The sequence below is a fragment of the Caretta caretta genome, chromosome 2 (assembly GCF_965140235.1).
Source record: "Caretta caretta isolate rCarCar2 chromosome 2, rCarCar1.hap1, whole genome shotgun sequence".
In the NCBI taxonomy this organism is placed as follows: domain Eukaryota; kingdom Metazoa; phylum Chordata; order Testudines; family Cheloniidae; genus Caretta; species Caretta caretta.
Window position 1 is genome coordinate 234,277,392 of NC_134207.1, and position 15,307 is coordinate 234,292,698.

General features: G+C 41.4%; 1 protein-coding gene across 9 annotated transcripts in view; it reads left to right on the plus strand.

The window, feature by feature from the left end:
* The window catches only part of ARMC3 (armadillo repeat containing 3), a 118,973-nt gene that overhangs the window by 5,757 nt on the left and 97,909 nt on the right, over positions 1 to 15,307 (plus strand). For 8 of the 9 annotated variants that reach the window (XM_048837900.2, XM_048837901.2, XM_075125915.1 and 5 more), the window contains exons 3-5: positions 2,278 to 2,326; positions 7,675 to 7,792; positions 11,225 to 11,350. In XM_048837900.2, coding sequence (XP_048693857.1) covers positions 2,279 to 2,326; positions 7,675 to 7,792; positions 11,225 to 11,350 — 292 coding nt within the window. In that variant the 5' untranslated portion in view covers position 2,278. Of the gene's footprint in view, positions 1 to 2,277; positions 2,327 to 7,674; positions 7,793 to 11,224; positions 11,351 to 15,307 lie in introns of those variants that run through there. The other variant, XM_048837908.2, reaches the window with a different exon arrangement.

A 15,307-nucleotide genomic window follows, 5' to 3' on the forward strand; every position in this document is an offset into this window, starting at 1 on the left:
AGTATGGAGAGTCCTTCTGAAACCAAATCTGCCTGGTTTAGGTTGATATACCCTACCAGAGAATCTGGCTGCAAATATCATCAGAAACAATTTAAAAAACATTCAAAATAAGGTACAGTGACAGACTGTAATCTCATATGATAGGAATCTATCTATGTGTGTGGAATTCTTAGCCTTTATCAGGAGCAAGAAGGTACAGGAGGGAAAGTTGAAAGGGGTCAGGAAGAATGAGGATCAGAAGCAGACAGTTGTGTTGTGGACATATATGGCTGAGGGCATTAGGAAGTCAGAGCCCAAGAATATGCATACTATGTTATTATTGAGAAATAGCCATATGGTCAATATGCAGATTGACCATCCAGTCAGCAAGCAATAGGGATCTGCATTACTGAGGAATAGCCATTAGAACTGGCTGGGAAATTGAAAATTGTCATGGGGCAGGAAAACATGCTGTTGAAAAACTTCCTTTGTTCTGCAGCAGGATGAGCCTGAGACCTCTTGAAATTTATTGTGGAGAGTAACATTCCCGCCCCCAGAATAGCCTGGTGGTTATGGTACTCAAAGGGCATGCAGGAGACATGGGGGATTTAGGCTCAGCTCCCTGCTTTGCCTGATTGAATGCTCTACCCAACAAGCTATTATAGTGTGGGTCTCTCAGGTGCTGGAGCTGCTCCCCTTTTTATAAATTATTAAATATTCATTGGGCCAGAATAAAAGCAATAGACTCTGTGGCCCTATAGTTAGGGAATACACCTGTGGCTTGGGAGGCTTGGGTTCAAGTCTCTGCTCTAAATCAGGCAGAATAAGGACTTAAACTTAGTTCTCCCAATTTTTTGTATCCCAGGTGAGTGCCATAACCGCCAGGCTCTTGGTGATGGGCTCACTGTTAGCAGGAATTCCGTCCTGGATCTGAGAAACCTTCCTGAAAAAGGATTTTGTCATTACTCCCCCTTTAACTGGAAGAGTTTGAAGTTTTGACAAATTGGCACTTTTAGATGAAAAGCTGTCTTGTCTGAAAATTCCTGACCAGCTCTAAAAATTGTGGGTCGATATCTTTTCCACCTCTATTCACCCCAATTGACTGAGACAATTCAGTATAAAATTCACATTTTTTTAATTAGCAGAAAGTGGCCACTAAACAAAGGGAGCTTTTTGGTAACTAAACTGATGATACTATTTGATGACAGAATGTACTGAAACCCAGGATAGTCACTGTAGTGGTGAAGTAACTGTCTGTGTAGGGTAATTAAGCTCCTGAAGTGAGGCCAAAGGCTGTTAGCCCACTGAATATACGATTCCTTCATACTAAAGCTCATTCATACGGATCATACTGCTTTTTAACATTATCAAGGACCCAAAAACTCTTTGAATAGTGTAGGGAAGTGTAGCATTACTTGCATATTCATCTGCATTCTGAGTAAAATCCCATGATAAAATTATAAGCGCTTGATTCTTCACTGCCTTGAACCTTGTGTAATTATCGATCTCTGTATAAAGTGAATGAAAACACTATCAAGTCAGAATTGAAGTATGTTACACTCACTTTTCACAGATGCATATGACTACACAAGGTAGAAGGCAGCGGAGAAACAGGCTCTGGAGTTTTATTAAATAATTTGTTCTGTTGTCTTTTCCCTTTCTGCTTCCAGGGGCTAATCTGCCCTTATCAACAGTCACAGAGTGTTGTTATTCCACTGCTTGTAAATGCCAGTGTGTCTTCATAGAGTTGTCTGTCTATATTTGTATGGGTAATTACTGCAACCATCCATGGAAAAATACATTTTTATGCAACTAAACGCCCATTTTCATGTACAGTTGTAATAAATGGGTGCACAGTTTTGTGCATGCTTGTGAACCTAAACCTACAGAAAAGTTAATCCTTAATATATTTCCTATATGGAAACAACAACTACCACTACAACCTGACCTTGTAGTATCACATTGCCTTCCAATCTCGTGTCTCTTTCTTCATCACTTTTCAGAGGTATATTGAGTTGGCATTTAAGCTTCTCCAGGTGTGATCAAGTGTTAAGAAGTTTGTTCTGTGGCACAAATATAATATTGCTGCCTTTGAGGGATGACTTTCAGCCAAAGAAATTACTGTTGCTCCGTGCAAAAGAGTCCTCTAAGATTTGTCTAGACTGGCTAGGTAGGTCAAACAGGTGGGAGAGCCTGTCTTAAAAGCTTCTGTACAACATCCCTGGTGAACTAGGTCCTAAGACACACAACATCACTTGTTTGTTTATTAACTGCTTTTGTTTTTTTGTTTGTTTTTAGAATGGGTAAAAAAGTAAAGAAGGAAGTGGAGCCTCCTCCCAAGGATGTGGTAAGTTTATAAAATGCTATGTGCTGTGAAATGAACATATTACACAATTATAGGCTCCAATCATACCCTTCTTGCATAGTCCCTTACTCCCACTAACTTCCGCATGCATTCTAAAAATGTCTCATAAAGATGATCCCATTTATGCTTTCTTTGGACAGTATGCAAAACAGTGACCAGGCATGTGTTGTTTTTATGAAGAATGTTATCTTTGGCGGGGTTTATAAACAGTAATGTATGAAACAATCCAAGCTTCATTTTTCTCTAAAGTCTATATGCTCTCCTCCCACTGTAAACATCAGAGGAAGGGGGAAAGAACCAAAAACTCCATGGCGTTCAAACTGTCGAGCTGGCACATTCTCATCTCAATGGGGTTAGTTGTGTAGCAGCGTGGATGGCTCTGTTACTGGACACACCTCAATGATTTACAGATGTTTCAAGCTCTAGCACTGTGGATTCTGTGTTATCAACTCCCCCCATGAGAAACAGCTCAGTTTTCTTCATTCAAGATTCATCCAAAATTCAAGAAAAATATTGATAAGTTGGAGAGGGTTTTGAGAAGAACCATGAGAATGATTAAAGGATTAGAAAACATGCCTTATAGTGATAGATTCAAGGAGCTGAGTTTATTTAGCATAACAAAGAGAAGGTTATGAGGCGACTTGATCACAGGTTATAAGACTCTAAATGGGAAACAAATATTTGATAATGGTTTCTTCAGTCTAGCAGACAAAGGTATAACATGATCCAATGGCTAGAAGTTCAAGCTAGAGACATTCAGACTGGAAATAAAGTGTACATTTTTGAAATTGTGAGGGTAATTAACTGTTGGAACAATTTACCAAGGGTTTTGGTAAATTCTCCATCACTGGCCATTTTAAAATCAGGACTGAATTTTTTAAAATAAATATTTATTTATGGGTCAGACTTGATGAGCACAATTCTCCCTTCTGGCCTCAGAATCTATAATTCTATATCTACCACTTCATCACCACAGCTAAATATTTGGACCAGATTCATCCCTTTTATAGGCAGGCCCAACTCTGGAAGTCAGTGGAGTTTCTCTAGCTTTCACCAGGGCTGAAAGTGACCCTCCCTCTTCAATAGATGGCTCATTAGAATGTTAACTGTAAATCACCCTTCCGTTCAAAGCCTAATATCATTGCAAGGTCTGCAACTGCCTATGACAATTTCAAGAAGCCTAAGTTTCTGAAGTTCTGAAGTTTCAGAAAAAAGTGAGGTTATGATTTATTCCAGTAGTGTTTATATCTTTACCTTCTAGCCTAACCAAATGTTTATAGAAGCACACAACCTAAAGCTATAGAGAAATCGCTCAAGGCTATGTCTAATGCAGTTGCACAGGGGTGAGGGAAGGGAGCAAGAATTCCTCCTTTATGTAGCCTGCATCAGGGAAGCCCAAATCACAGCCACAGCTCCTGAGGGAGTGCAGAGGCTGTGGCACAGATGCATCCTCCAGCCACAGCTGGGTGGAAAGGGACAAGGAGTATTCTTTTAGGTTTTTATTTATTTCCTTTCAAGTTAAAATAAAAAGTGCTCAGACAGACTTTTAGCACCTGCCCACTTATTTAAAATTAGAAAACTAAAATCCAAGAAAAATTGGTTCAGAGCTATGGCTTTGCCTCCCACCCTCTCATGTGTTGGCCAGCAGAGCTAGCTGTGCACCTGAGGAATTATGATGGCTGTGTCCCATGAAGAAGTGTCGCAGATGATTTCCTACCTCCCTCCAAGCTCCTCACTGCTCCTTCCTCTACGGGCTGTTTGCTAAAAGTCCCAGCTAGACTTCAGATAGCAGAATATTTTGGAGGGTGGTGTATATATATCTGTTATTGGTTATCAGCTCAATTTGTCATATCTGCTTAGTATAGATGTAGTATAATAATAGTAATGCATACATTTTTAACAGTTGGGAACAAGTTACCAAGAGTTGGGGTGGATTCTCCATTACTTACAATGTTTAAATCAAGATTGGATGTTTTCCTAAAAGATATGCTATAGGAATTATTTTGTGGTATTCTATGGCCAGGAGATCAGACTAGATAATCACAATGGTCCCTTCTGGCCTTAGAATCTATCAATAGTTTACATTTACAATATATAGAGCCCTTCACCCTAAAGGCTCCCAAACCTTTACAAGCTGAAATATAAATGTAGAAGTTAGGGTGACCAGATGTCCCGATTTTATAGGGACAGACGCAATATTTAGGGCTCTTTCTTATATAGGCACCTATTACCCCCCACCCCGTCCCGATTTTTCACACTTGCTATGTAGTCACCTTAGTAGAAGTAGAAATGAGGGATATGACATTAATCTCTTAAATCTCCACTGCATCAAAGGGCCCTGATCCAGCAATTGGAAAGGGGTGGGACAGGACAGGATTGTCTGACTCTCAGAATGGTTATATCCTGTGTTTACCACATAGCTCTTCTCTATAGGGGTTTCCTATGTCCCAGCACACAGAGAGATTTTTTGGTTGGGACAGGAGAAGAGTGAAGGTGTGGCAAGAGATCCTCAACTGCCCTGTGGCCATTTGCCATGCAGGGAGAGTGAACCAACCACATAGGCTGTTGCAGCTGTGAGGCTGTTGTAGAGGCCATGGAATGGCTGTATTGCCTCTCTACAGCCTAGGGAAAAGATTCCCATATAGATCCCCAGCATATAGAGCTGTCCTTTGGGCTGCACATTGGGATCAGAATTTGGCTCACTATGCTCATACCTCATAGAGCTGCTGTGAGGATTAACTAATTGCACTACTTCCCAGGCCCGATGCTGATCACAGCATGAACTATGTGGGAGTTGCTGGGCCATATTGTCAAGCCAGCTGACAACATCGCTTGATGGGCATAAGCACAGACAGGTGCCTTAGCCAAGCAATCCCCTCATAGCATTCAAGGGAGTTCTAGGGGGCCAGTCCTGCAGACTTTTACTCATGTGAGTTGCCCCATTGAAGTCAATGGAATTAATGACATGGTAAGGACTAGTTTTGCGAGGAGGAGTTTGTAGGATTGGGTCCTAGGAGCATATTTTGTCTTACTTCTGCACATGTACACTGAGGATAGGGGACAAAAAGCTTCCTGTACCCTCATCTGCCCTCTTCTAGCACATCCTGCAGTTCAGGGCAAGATCTGAGTGATCTACCTGGTCCTAAGTGATATCCTTGACTGATGAGCTATGTATATACATTTTGGTGACCTCAATGTTCAGGATTATTTAGCAACATGGACCTCTGATGTATTAGTAATATGAAAAGGCACTAAAGAGTAGTATAGCAACACAAATAATAAATGGTTTAAAGTGTGTAATTATATGGTATAGATATATTTAATAGAATGCTAGTACTAATACAATATATAACTTGTATATTAGATATGCCATGATTTGTATTTTAAATGCTTTAATTTACTAAATTTTAAATAAAAATACATTTGTGGATTAGGAAATCTTCCTGACTTCAGCAGTCTGCTATATATTAGCCCCTTTAACACAGATACTCTGACACAGTCATTGAATGTGATATGGCCGGGACAGAAGACTGTTTTCCCAAAGTCACAAAAATTGTATGTTAAAGCCAAAAAAAAAAAAGCTTATTTTTTGTTCGTGGTTGAATTTTAAAGTCTTCAGAAATGCTTCAGTCTAAATAAAGAACAAAAGGCTTTTTAAAAAATTGCCCTTTCTCAAACTATGTCAGTTTCAAAGAGTCTGTTAAGAGAGTCAGAGCAGCTGGATTTGATAGAAGGTTTCTTTCTATATAAGAGAGGTCAGAAATGGAAATGAACACTTGTACCACTTCCAGCTATCTGAATAGAGACCGCGTCAGGGTAATGCTCCAACTAGCATAAGATCATGAAGAGCAGGTGTTTAACAAGGGATCTTGGGAAAAGATAGCACAGGAAGGATCATTTTATTTTTAAAAAACTACCACAATGTAGGAGTGCAGGAGAATGTGCACCAGGGCAAAACCTATTCCCCATGCAACATGTGAGTACATGGGTTCCTTACACGGGTGTGCTCTTCAGAGAATTCTCCCCACATGCTGCTTAGTGGCTGCTATTGCAGCATCAGAGTTGCAGAAATCGCTGTCAAAATTTTCACCTCTTCTGCATGATGAAATCACATAGTTACTGCTGTCTTCAGGACTTTCTGGTTATACAAGGAAGTGTGAAGATTTTCCCAGAGTTTTCACATATGATGTAGTCTTGGTCTCATTTAAGTCAATGACTTCAGTGGAGCCAGGATTTCACACATTTTATCAGATGGGTATTTGCCAAACACACTGTGACTGTTATTGCAACCACATATAATCTCTTTGGGGAACATATTGTACTAAGGTTATGTATCACTGTGGGTCAGGGATTGTGTACAATTCCAGAGGGGAGAGTTATCACAGCTCTTCTAGGAGTCAAAAACAGTGGGGCATGACTAAGATGAATCACTCAGGTTGTAAACCTCTCCAGGGAGGTACCCTCTCCACAAGGAGGCTTGCATGGACTGGTTCAAACACGGTTTTCCAGAGACCAACAGACAAAGGGCTTTTGATATAAAAAGGCTGGGTTTGAACTGACTTAGGGCCTTCTTTCTGATCCAGCAAATGGACAGAACCTTTTGTCCAGTGGGGGCCCCAGTCCTTAGGGGAGGATTGGAAAGACTGTGGCCTACTCGAGCCCGATAAATCTGATGGGTGACTCCTGGTATGTTTAGTGTGTTTAAATCTGATTATTGTTTTTATTATGTTTTTGCTATAATCCTTTTACTTTAAGAATACGTGTGCTTGCTTAGAAGGAGCTTTGTGGTAACTTGAAACTGCTGGCAATATACTGTTCATAGTCTTTGGAGAGAAAGCAAAGCACAGGTGCTGCTGGCTTTTGGGCAGAATGGCTTGCTGCCCAGAGATCTGAGACCTGGCTGGGTGGGATATAGGTGCAGGTGGTGTGGGAATATAGGTGTCAAATCAAAAACCACTAACCTCCTTCAGAGATCAGCAGAGTGAGTGAGTAAGTACTCTTGTTGGTAAGTAATTTAATAAAACTTTGCGTGTGTCATCTGTATAATTAGTTTCACTGAATTTATCATTTTGTGTTAAATTAGCAATTTTAAAGGTGAGTTTTTGCCCTCTTATCTTTCAGCAGAAGCTCAAGCTGTTATTAGGAAAGATGAAAAAATGTCCCTGAATCCTATTGAGTATATGGAAAACCCATTTAAACATATTTAGCTGGCCTATAAATCTCAGACTGGATCAAGTCTGATTTAAAAATATATATATATAGTGGGCTGCTGCATTGAACAGTAAGGCTTAGTATGACTGAGAAAATTCTCTTCTCTTTTGTATTTGTAGTTTGACCCTTTATCGATTGAAAGCAAAAAAGCAGCAACAGTGGTGCTGATGCTTAATTCTCCAGAAGAGGAAGTTTTGGCTAAAGCGTGTGATGCTATATATAAATTTGCATCAAAAGGTTTGTCTTTTCATGACCAGTCTCTCTCCACATTTCCTACGTTTCCTAGACTAGTTGTCCGGCATTTTTTTAGTTTCCATACTTTAACTATCCTGCTTGGCAGTAAATGCTCCTATTGGAATTTTGTAAAATATTTCTCATGTATTATTTACAGTTATAAGGAAGTCCTGTGTTCTGCATGAAGTTAATTTTTTTGCATCTTTTAATAATAAAACTTACCCTGAATGTAGGATAGTCTAAATCTGTTTTATCTTGAGCATGAGATTGTGGCATCTTGGAAAACAAGAAATTCTTTCTTTGCATATGACAATTTGCTATAGCGGTACATAATTTTAAATTGGAGAAATAGTTATTTCAAGCTTTTTTTTGTGTGTGTCTCTGGGGATTTGTTTGTTTCCTTGTTTTTTTATTTTGCATTTAATCTTTTTTTTTCTTTACTTTTCTTTTCTTTTTTTCAAGAACAGTACTTCCATAGTAGAAGATCCTCATGAGAACAACCAGCCTCAATCATTGCTACATGTTTGGGAATCAAACAAGTGTCTAATATTTCAAATCCTCTAAATGTTCTTGTTTAAATTATATATGTAATAAAGGCACTATGTGTGTGGCACATCAAACATAAATCGGGGCAGGGCCATGTTTTTGTTCTGGGTTTTTACAGAACCAAAAAAATGGGCTAACAAAATGAAGTCCTGGTTTTTGACTGGGGCTCCTAGGTCTTATGGTAACAACAATAATAATAATAATGAATAAAGGAACCCACAATTATGTGACCCTGCCTTTCCCAAATTCTCTCCCACTCACTCCACTCCACCCAGTCTAGTCTAATTAGTGTACTGTAGTGGCATCTTTAGTTTAATTTATTTTTATATGATATTCCATCTATTTTATGTTGCCCTAAATTGTAAGGTTTCTGTGGGCTGCAGATTTTTGTATTGACAGACATTGATGACATTGTTAAAGTTGTTAGAGAAAAGCTGAAGCTTTTGACTGCTGGCTAGGGAGCATTTGGGGTTTCTGGAATGCTGGAAGGTATGCAGGCTGGGCTTGGTAAACAATATGCAGTTGAGGCTTTAGGTTCTGAGGTGGAGATGCAGCAATATTTTGTGCAGGGCAGAGATTACTGTAAATTTGAGGAGAGGGGGTTGAATTCCTTGTTCCCCACTCCAACAGCTCTTGACAGCTATCCCTTTGCTCACTGCAACAATACTGTATCTGCCATTATGTCCAAAAATAACAAATATATTAGTTTGTTGTTTCTGCTAAATTAACTATTTAACAGATTATTGATGTGAATGTTCTTCTGACCCCACAGTGGTGTTAGGATATAGATATTCAGGTCTGTCTGCAAAGGCCTATACTTTAAGAATTTAGGTGTATTCTTATCACTTAGCTAGTTATAGAGATTTAAAGAAAGAATCAAAATTACTGCCTTAAGGCCCTTACACTGGCAGACAGTGATTTTGATTCTTTCTTTTATACCTCTATAACTAGCTAAGTGATAAGAATACACCTAAATTCTTAAAGTATAAGCCTTTGCAGACAGACCTGAATATCTATATCCTAACAAGCGGGCTAGAGTGTACTTTTGCAATCAGCCCTGAATAGGGGTGTGTCTGCACTGCAGTTGGAGATGTCATTGCAGTTCAGGTAGGCATATTTGTGCGAGCTTTAATCTAGCCAGCACAGCTAAAAATAGCAGTGAAGATGCAGCACAGGTTATACAAGCCCACCCAGAAACCTAGGTACATGCTCACTTTTCTAGCCCACATCATGGTCCATGCCATTGCATCTGCACTATTTTTAGCTGCACTAGCTAGATTAAAGCTAGTGCATGTATGCTTACCTGAGCTGCAGTCATGCCCCCGATTGCAGTGGCGACATATTCTAGGTAGTTGGGCTTGTCTTCACTGCAAAGTTAATTCAGGTAATAACCTGAGTCCCATCCACATACAAAAAAAGGTTCACTGGTGCAGTTAATTTGAATTGGCTAGCCCAAGAGGGAGTATAGGCTAAAACCTGAGTGAGCGCAACTCATCAGCTGCTAACATGACAACTCTGCAGTGTGGACACAGGCTAGCTCCACTGAAGTGCTGCTAGTCCTCCAGTGCCTTCCCATAGTCGTCCCCCCACCCCCACCCCATGTGCCCTGAAGGGACAGACAAGTTCTTCCACAATTCACTGGGAAATAATTGATGGAGCAACTCAGCTTACTGCAGTGCTAAGAACCACAGGCTGTGCCCCCAGTAGTCTTAGCACCACACATGAGAGAGTACAGCACCAGTGCAAACACAGCAGCTTGAGTGTTACTTTACAGTGTAGCTGCTCTCACTTAAGCTAGGCTAACTTGAGATGGGTAACTTGAGTGCTGATAACATGAGTTACTTCTTGAGTGAAGACATACCCCTGGTGTGTAGCTGCGCTGCCCCAAGAACAATTTCTTCTCTGCTCCCACTTGCATGCAGTAGAGTAAGTTATTTCACCCCTTTTAATGGAGCAGCTGTCTCCTCATTGTGTGCCTGGTCAGCTACTTTGGCCAGCACATAGTAGGGACAGAGCACTCTCCACTCCATTCCCTCCACTCCCTCCCTACCCATTTCTATGTACGGTGCGTGCAAGGTCATGATGCATGGAGGACACCATTTTGCTCTACAAAATGGTGTCCTCTGCACAGTGTGACTTCGTATGTATGGAGTGTGTGAGGTCAGACCGTGCAGAGAACGTCAGTTTGCTCTTCAAAATGGTGTCCTTCATGCTGTCTGGGGTTCCAGTAGGGGTCATACCAGCAAAACTTTGGGAACCCTTGGGTTAATGGCATGAATCTTGCTTTTTCCTTGCTCCTTTGTTAGGTTGGTGTTGGTGGTATCCCTCCAGCCTAGTGGGCCTTCGATCAACACCCAATTGAGATGCATAGGGCAGTGCACAGCTTTCAGAGCTGTTGTTTCAGCCTCTCTGAAGACAAGCAGTTACACTTGGTTCACATTTTCAAACCTTTCTTCACGATCATATGGGCTAGAAACTTACTTTATATTTTCATGAGGAGTCTGAGGTGATCATATGACTCCAAGAGCTGGGGTCTTAGACCCGGGCCTTTAGTGCCTATGCTTTAATCCAGCTTTGGATGTGACATCGCATCCTTGTGAACCACACATTTTTTTATTTACATGTGGTGTATTATGTTTAATACTGCAGTGTTTAAGGCTATAATTCCATCAAAGAATTTTAATGACTGTGTTATGTTAGACTGCTTTATTTTAGATCATTTTGGTACTATTTGAAATATATTCTGTAATCCAATAAAGAGATTGATATCAATAATACCTTATATTAATATGTATGTATATTGCATTAGTATTAGTGTTTTTTTGTTGCATTCTGGTGTAAGGTATTTTCAATAATTCATATCAGAATTTAAACCTAATTACTGTTTAGGTGATGAAAACAAAGTGACACTCCTTGGTCTTGGAGCTGTGGAACCTTTATTTAAACTAGTCTCACATGAAGACCCACTTGTGCGCAGAAATGCCACCATGGTATTTGGGATCATGGCTTCTAATAGTAAGTCTTCCGTTTTTAATTTTTTTCATTAAATTGTACTTTGTAGGAATACAGTTAATGCAGATATAGGTGGCATGTGAAATGAAACTTTGATACAAATTAAAACATCCTACTAATGTTTGTTTCTTTGCTAATATGAAAAATATCTAATTTAAAAAACAACAATAAAGGGCCAACTTTATCTCTGGTGTAACTCAATTTTCTGTGATATACCATAGTTAGACCAGAAATACACTTCACCACAAACAATTTAATATTGATGTGATAATTAGGTCTAAATTCCAGTGGCTAGCTACTGGAATTCTAGTATGTCTAGAAAGGCTTGATCACTCCCCTTTTATAGAAAATAGAGGAAAAAGAATTTGCTACTGCTTACCATCCCCACCAAAAGCTATGGTTAAATAAGTTATCTAAGAAAATAAGAAGATATAAGTAAATAGTATTTTTACAGTCACTTATAAGTTTCCACCCTGCTAGTATCACAGACGATGTCACTTTTTTGTAAGTAACCTGACCAATTTTTTTTCCTGTCATGCCCTATTTAAATCTTTTCACTGTGTCCTCTGCCTTCCATACCAAGTTCTAGCTTCTGGTTCTGACCTTCAAGGCACTGCACAGTTCCCCACCTGCTTACATTTCTGCTCTGGTTTCTTCCTACTCTTCCTCTTGCCCCTTTTGCTCCGCACCAAACCTCTTTCTCACTGACTCCCATTGTAAGTTTTCCCATTTTCATCATCATGCCTTCTTCCATACTGCCCCTTATTTTTGGAACACACTCCCAACTAACAGTGGCCTCAAGGTCAGGTCTGAAGGATCTTCCCCATAAACATCTAGGTCCTTTCCTTTTATGTATGTTCACCTCTAACTGTTTCTCCTCCAGTACAAACATGAACATTGTGTGACATGTTGATAGGCTGCAACACAGCATCATAATATTAAGATATCAACTGTTTCAAAAGTAGGTGTCTCAAGTCAGCTCCTGAACCTGTGTCTCCTGTTGTCTGTGTTTATGCTAAGCAAATGGTCAACAATAATACTATCTTTTAAAAGTCTCTCTCAAAATGTCTTTGTCATAGTTTTTACAAAATCCATAAAAATTACATTTTTTGATAATCAGATATGAAATTTGCTATGTGTGCTGTGTCATCAGGAAATTAGAAAATGATTACTTTGAAAAACAAATTCTTCAAAGATTATTTTAGGGCAATAAAAAAAAACCTTCATCCTTGCCAAACAACAAATTGTTGTTTATTCCCAAGGTTAGGTTTGGGTGTTTGCTGCCTAAATCTTTATAATAACTAGTAAGTTAAATAACTTGTCAGAAGCAAGTATTCTTTGATTAGTGTGCCTGTGGATGCTCCACATTAAGTATGCATGTATCCCTGCACCTTTGATTGGAGATTTTTGATAGCAGTGCCTGATTGGCCCGCTCATGCACCCTACATATCCTCTTGCCCTGTACTGAGGCTGTATAATACTCCTAAGGGAATTCTGCTTAAAAAAAAAAATCTGCCCACAATATTTTAAAATTCTGCATATTTTATTTGTCACTAATAAATGTGGAGGCTCCAGCATGGCAGTGGGGAACACAGGCCACTGGCTGCCTGGAGATGGAAGATCACCCTGCAGCCCTCCTCGGGATATGGAATTGGTGGTGAGGCTGCACCCGACCCTGACATAGCACAAGGGCCAGGCCTGCCCCAGAAACACCCCAGTGTCATGCCCCTCCAACCAGGTGCACCAAGATAGCAAGTGAGAGGGACAGAATCTCTCATGCACAGCCAGCCTTAGCCCTGATCCAGGTGTGGGGCAAGCAGGCTCAGCTCAGCAGGATCCAAGAATGGAGGGGCTTAGTGTGGGGGGATCCAGGTGTGGGGTAAGAGGATTCTGTATGGGACACTCTGGGTGCAGGCAGCTTAATGGGGGGAGGGGTCTTGCTGCACAGGGGAGGGGTTCAGCGGGGGTCCGGATGCAGGGGGGGGCTCAGCAGGGTGGGGAATATAGGTGTGGAGGGGTGAGGCTCAGCACTGGGGCTTGGGTATGGGAGGTCCAGATGCATGGGGGTTGGGTGGACGGGGAGCAGCTCCTCGTACAGTTACCTCGCCCCCTGTGACGGACGAGTGATGGGGACAGTAAGCAGGGGGCTATGCAGAGCTTCCTGCAGCTGGGGAAGGTTTCTGGAGGTGGGTCCGACCTGGCCCTGGACATTTCTTAAAGAGGAAGAGGAACTGAGTCTGGTGCAGGGTAGGAGCCACCGGCTGGAGCATCCCCAGCCCACTCTCCTTCCTCCCCCACAGTGATTTCTCTCTCTACTGGCTGCTCTGGGTGCCCAAAATGACATGCCCACACTGCCGGGGAGGAGTGTGTGACCGCTGTTGCGGCTTCCCTTTGCTTCCCCATCAGAAAGTCATTTTTCTGCAAGGAAGCCTGCGGGGGGCATGAATTCTGCATGTGCACGTAGTATAGGGCTGCACGGATTAACTGCCCTTAGTTCCTTCTCAACTACCTTTGGCCAGAGATGGAGTCTAGCATGTGTCAATTTACTGTGCACCTCTTCCATCTTGTATTGTGTTTTGGCTTCTATAATTAGTCGTAGTAGCAGGTTTAGTACCTTATAGTTGTAGGAACACTTGTTCTCCCTTGTTCTTTTCTTCAAAAAAATGTGTTTTTTCTTTTTTCCTTGAACAAATTTTCTCCTTTCAGGGATATCAGGCTCCCCAGACTTTTGAAAGGTGCCTCTCTTGTCAAGAAGCAATTCCTTTTAGCGACAGGCACTCCCAATGCATTCGTTGTTTGGAAGACTCTGATATTCCCAACAAGTGTAAGGTCTGCTCTTCTTTTAAAGGAAGATCTCAGAAGAACAGGGAAATAAAGTATAGGGAAACTGTTAATGATGGAGCAAGCCTGGAGACCGGCTGCTGACCAAGGGGGCAGAGAACCCTCCAGTATAGGGATCCTCCACTTCTGTCAGTTCCCGTCATCAAGATCATGGTCATCGAGAGCTTCCAAGGGGAAGAAGGCATCCAACACTCTTTATGAGAGAGGTGTCTATAACTGTGACACTGAGAGCTTCCCACTCAAAGTATAAGGAAGGGAGAAGAGGAGGAGAACAGAGTTCCGCATCAAAGAAGATCCAGTCACTGGAAACCTCAGACCCCCAGAGGAGTGCTAGTGAGGCTCCAAGTACTTCAGGTACTGTGAAGGATTCTAAGAATTCAACTAAGTTCCATTCCTCAGGTCTCAAGGGCTCAGTACCAAAGATTGTTACTACCAAGAGACTGGCTTCAATGGAATCCTCAACCGCCTTGGTACAGATGTCAGTGCCTCGCACAACAGCTTCTGCAGCATCATTGGTGTTGGTATTGAGTTCTGTTGTGCTGCCAGTAGTGCAGGAATTCCAGTACCTGAAAGATCTTTTGGTACCGAATGAACCCGAATCTCCACTCCTTGCAACCTCTGGACATCTCTCAGTAGCAAGGTTGACTGGGTCACAGCCTGCTCGTGTTTCCATGAGATCTACCTCTTTTTCATCTTCCACTACCCATGAGGAGAGGATGTCACCACAGATACGATATGTGGAGGGGCATTCTGACTCACATTTTGAACTTTCTGTTCAAGGCTCTCCAATTTATTCCAGGAGACATTATTCTCTGTTACAGATGTAACAGAGGCAGGACACCAGACCCCTGCCTTACAACATTTGGGATGATCAATGTTGGATACCTCCCCCCATGCCTTATGGTCTCCCTTATTGGCCTTACTGGGATCCCCTTGCAATTTTGAGGGATCTAAACTCAGTTTCACAGGGAACACAGAAGACTTTTTCGCTGGTACCATCCATTCCTCCTCCCCTCTCTGAGCCCAGGAATACCTTTGAGGAGCAAGAGGCAAGGGCAGACAAGGAGGTTACCCCCTATCATCACCATATGAGGCAGTAATGCCGCCACCACCACCATT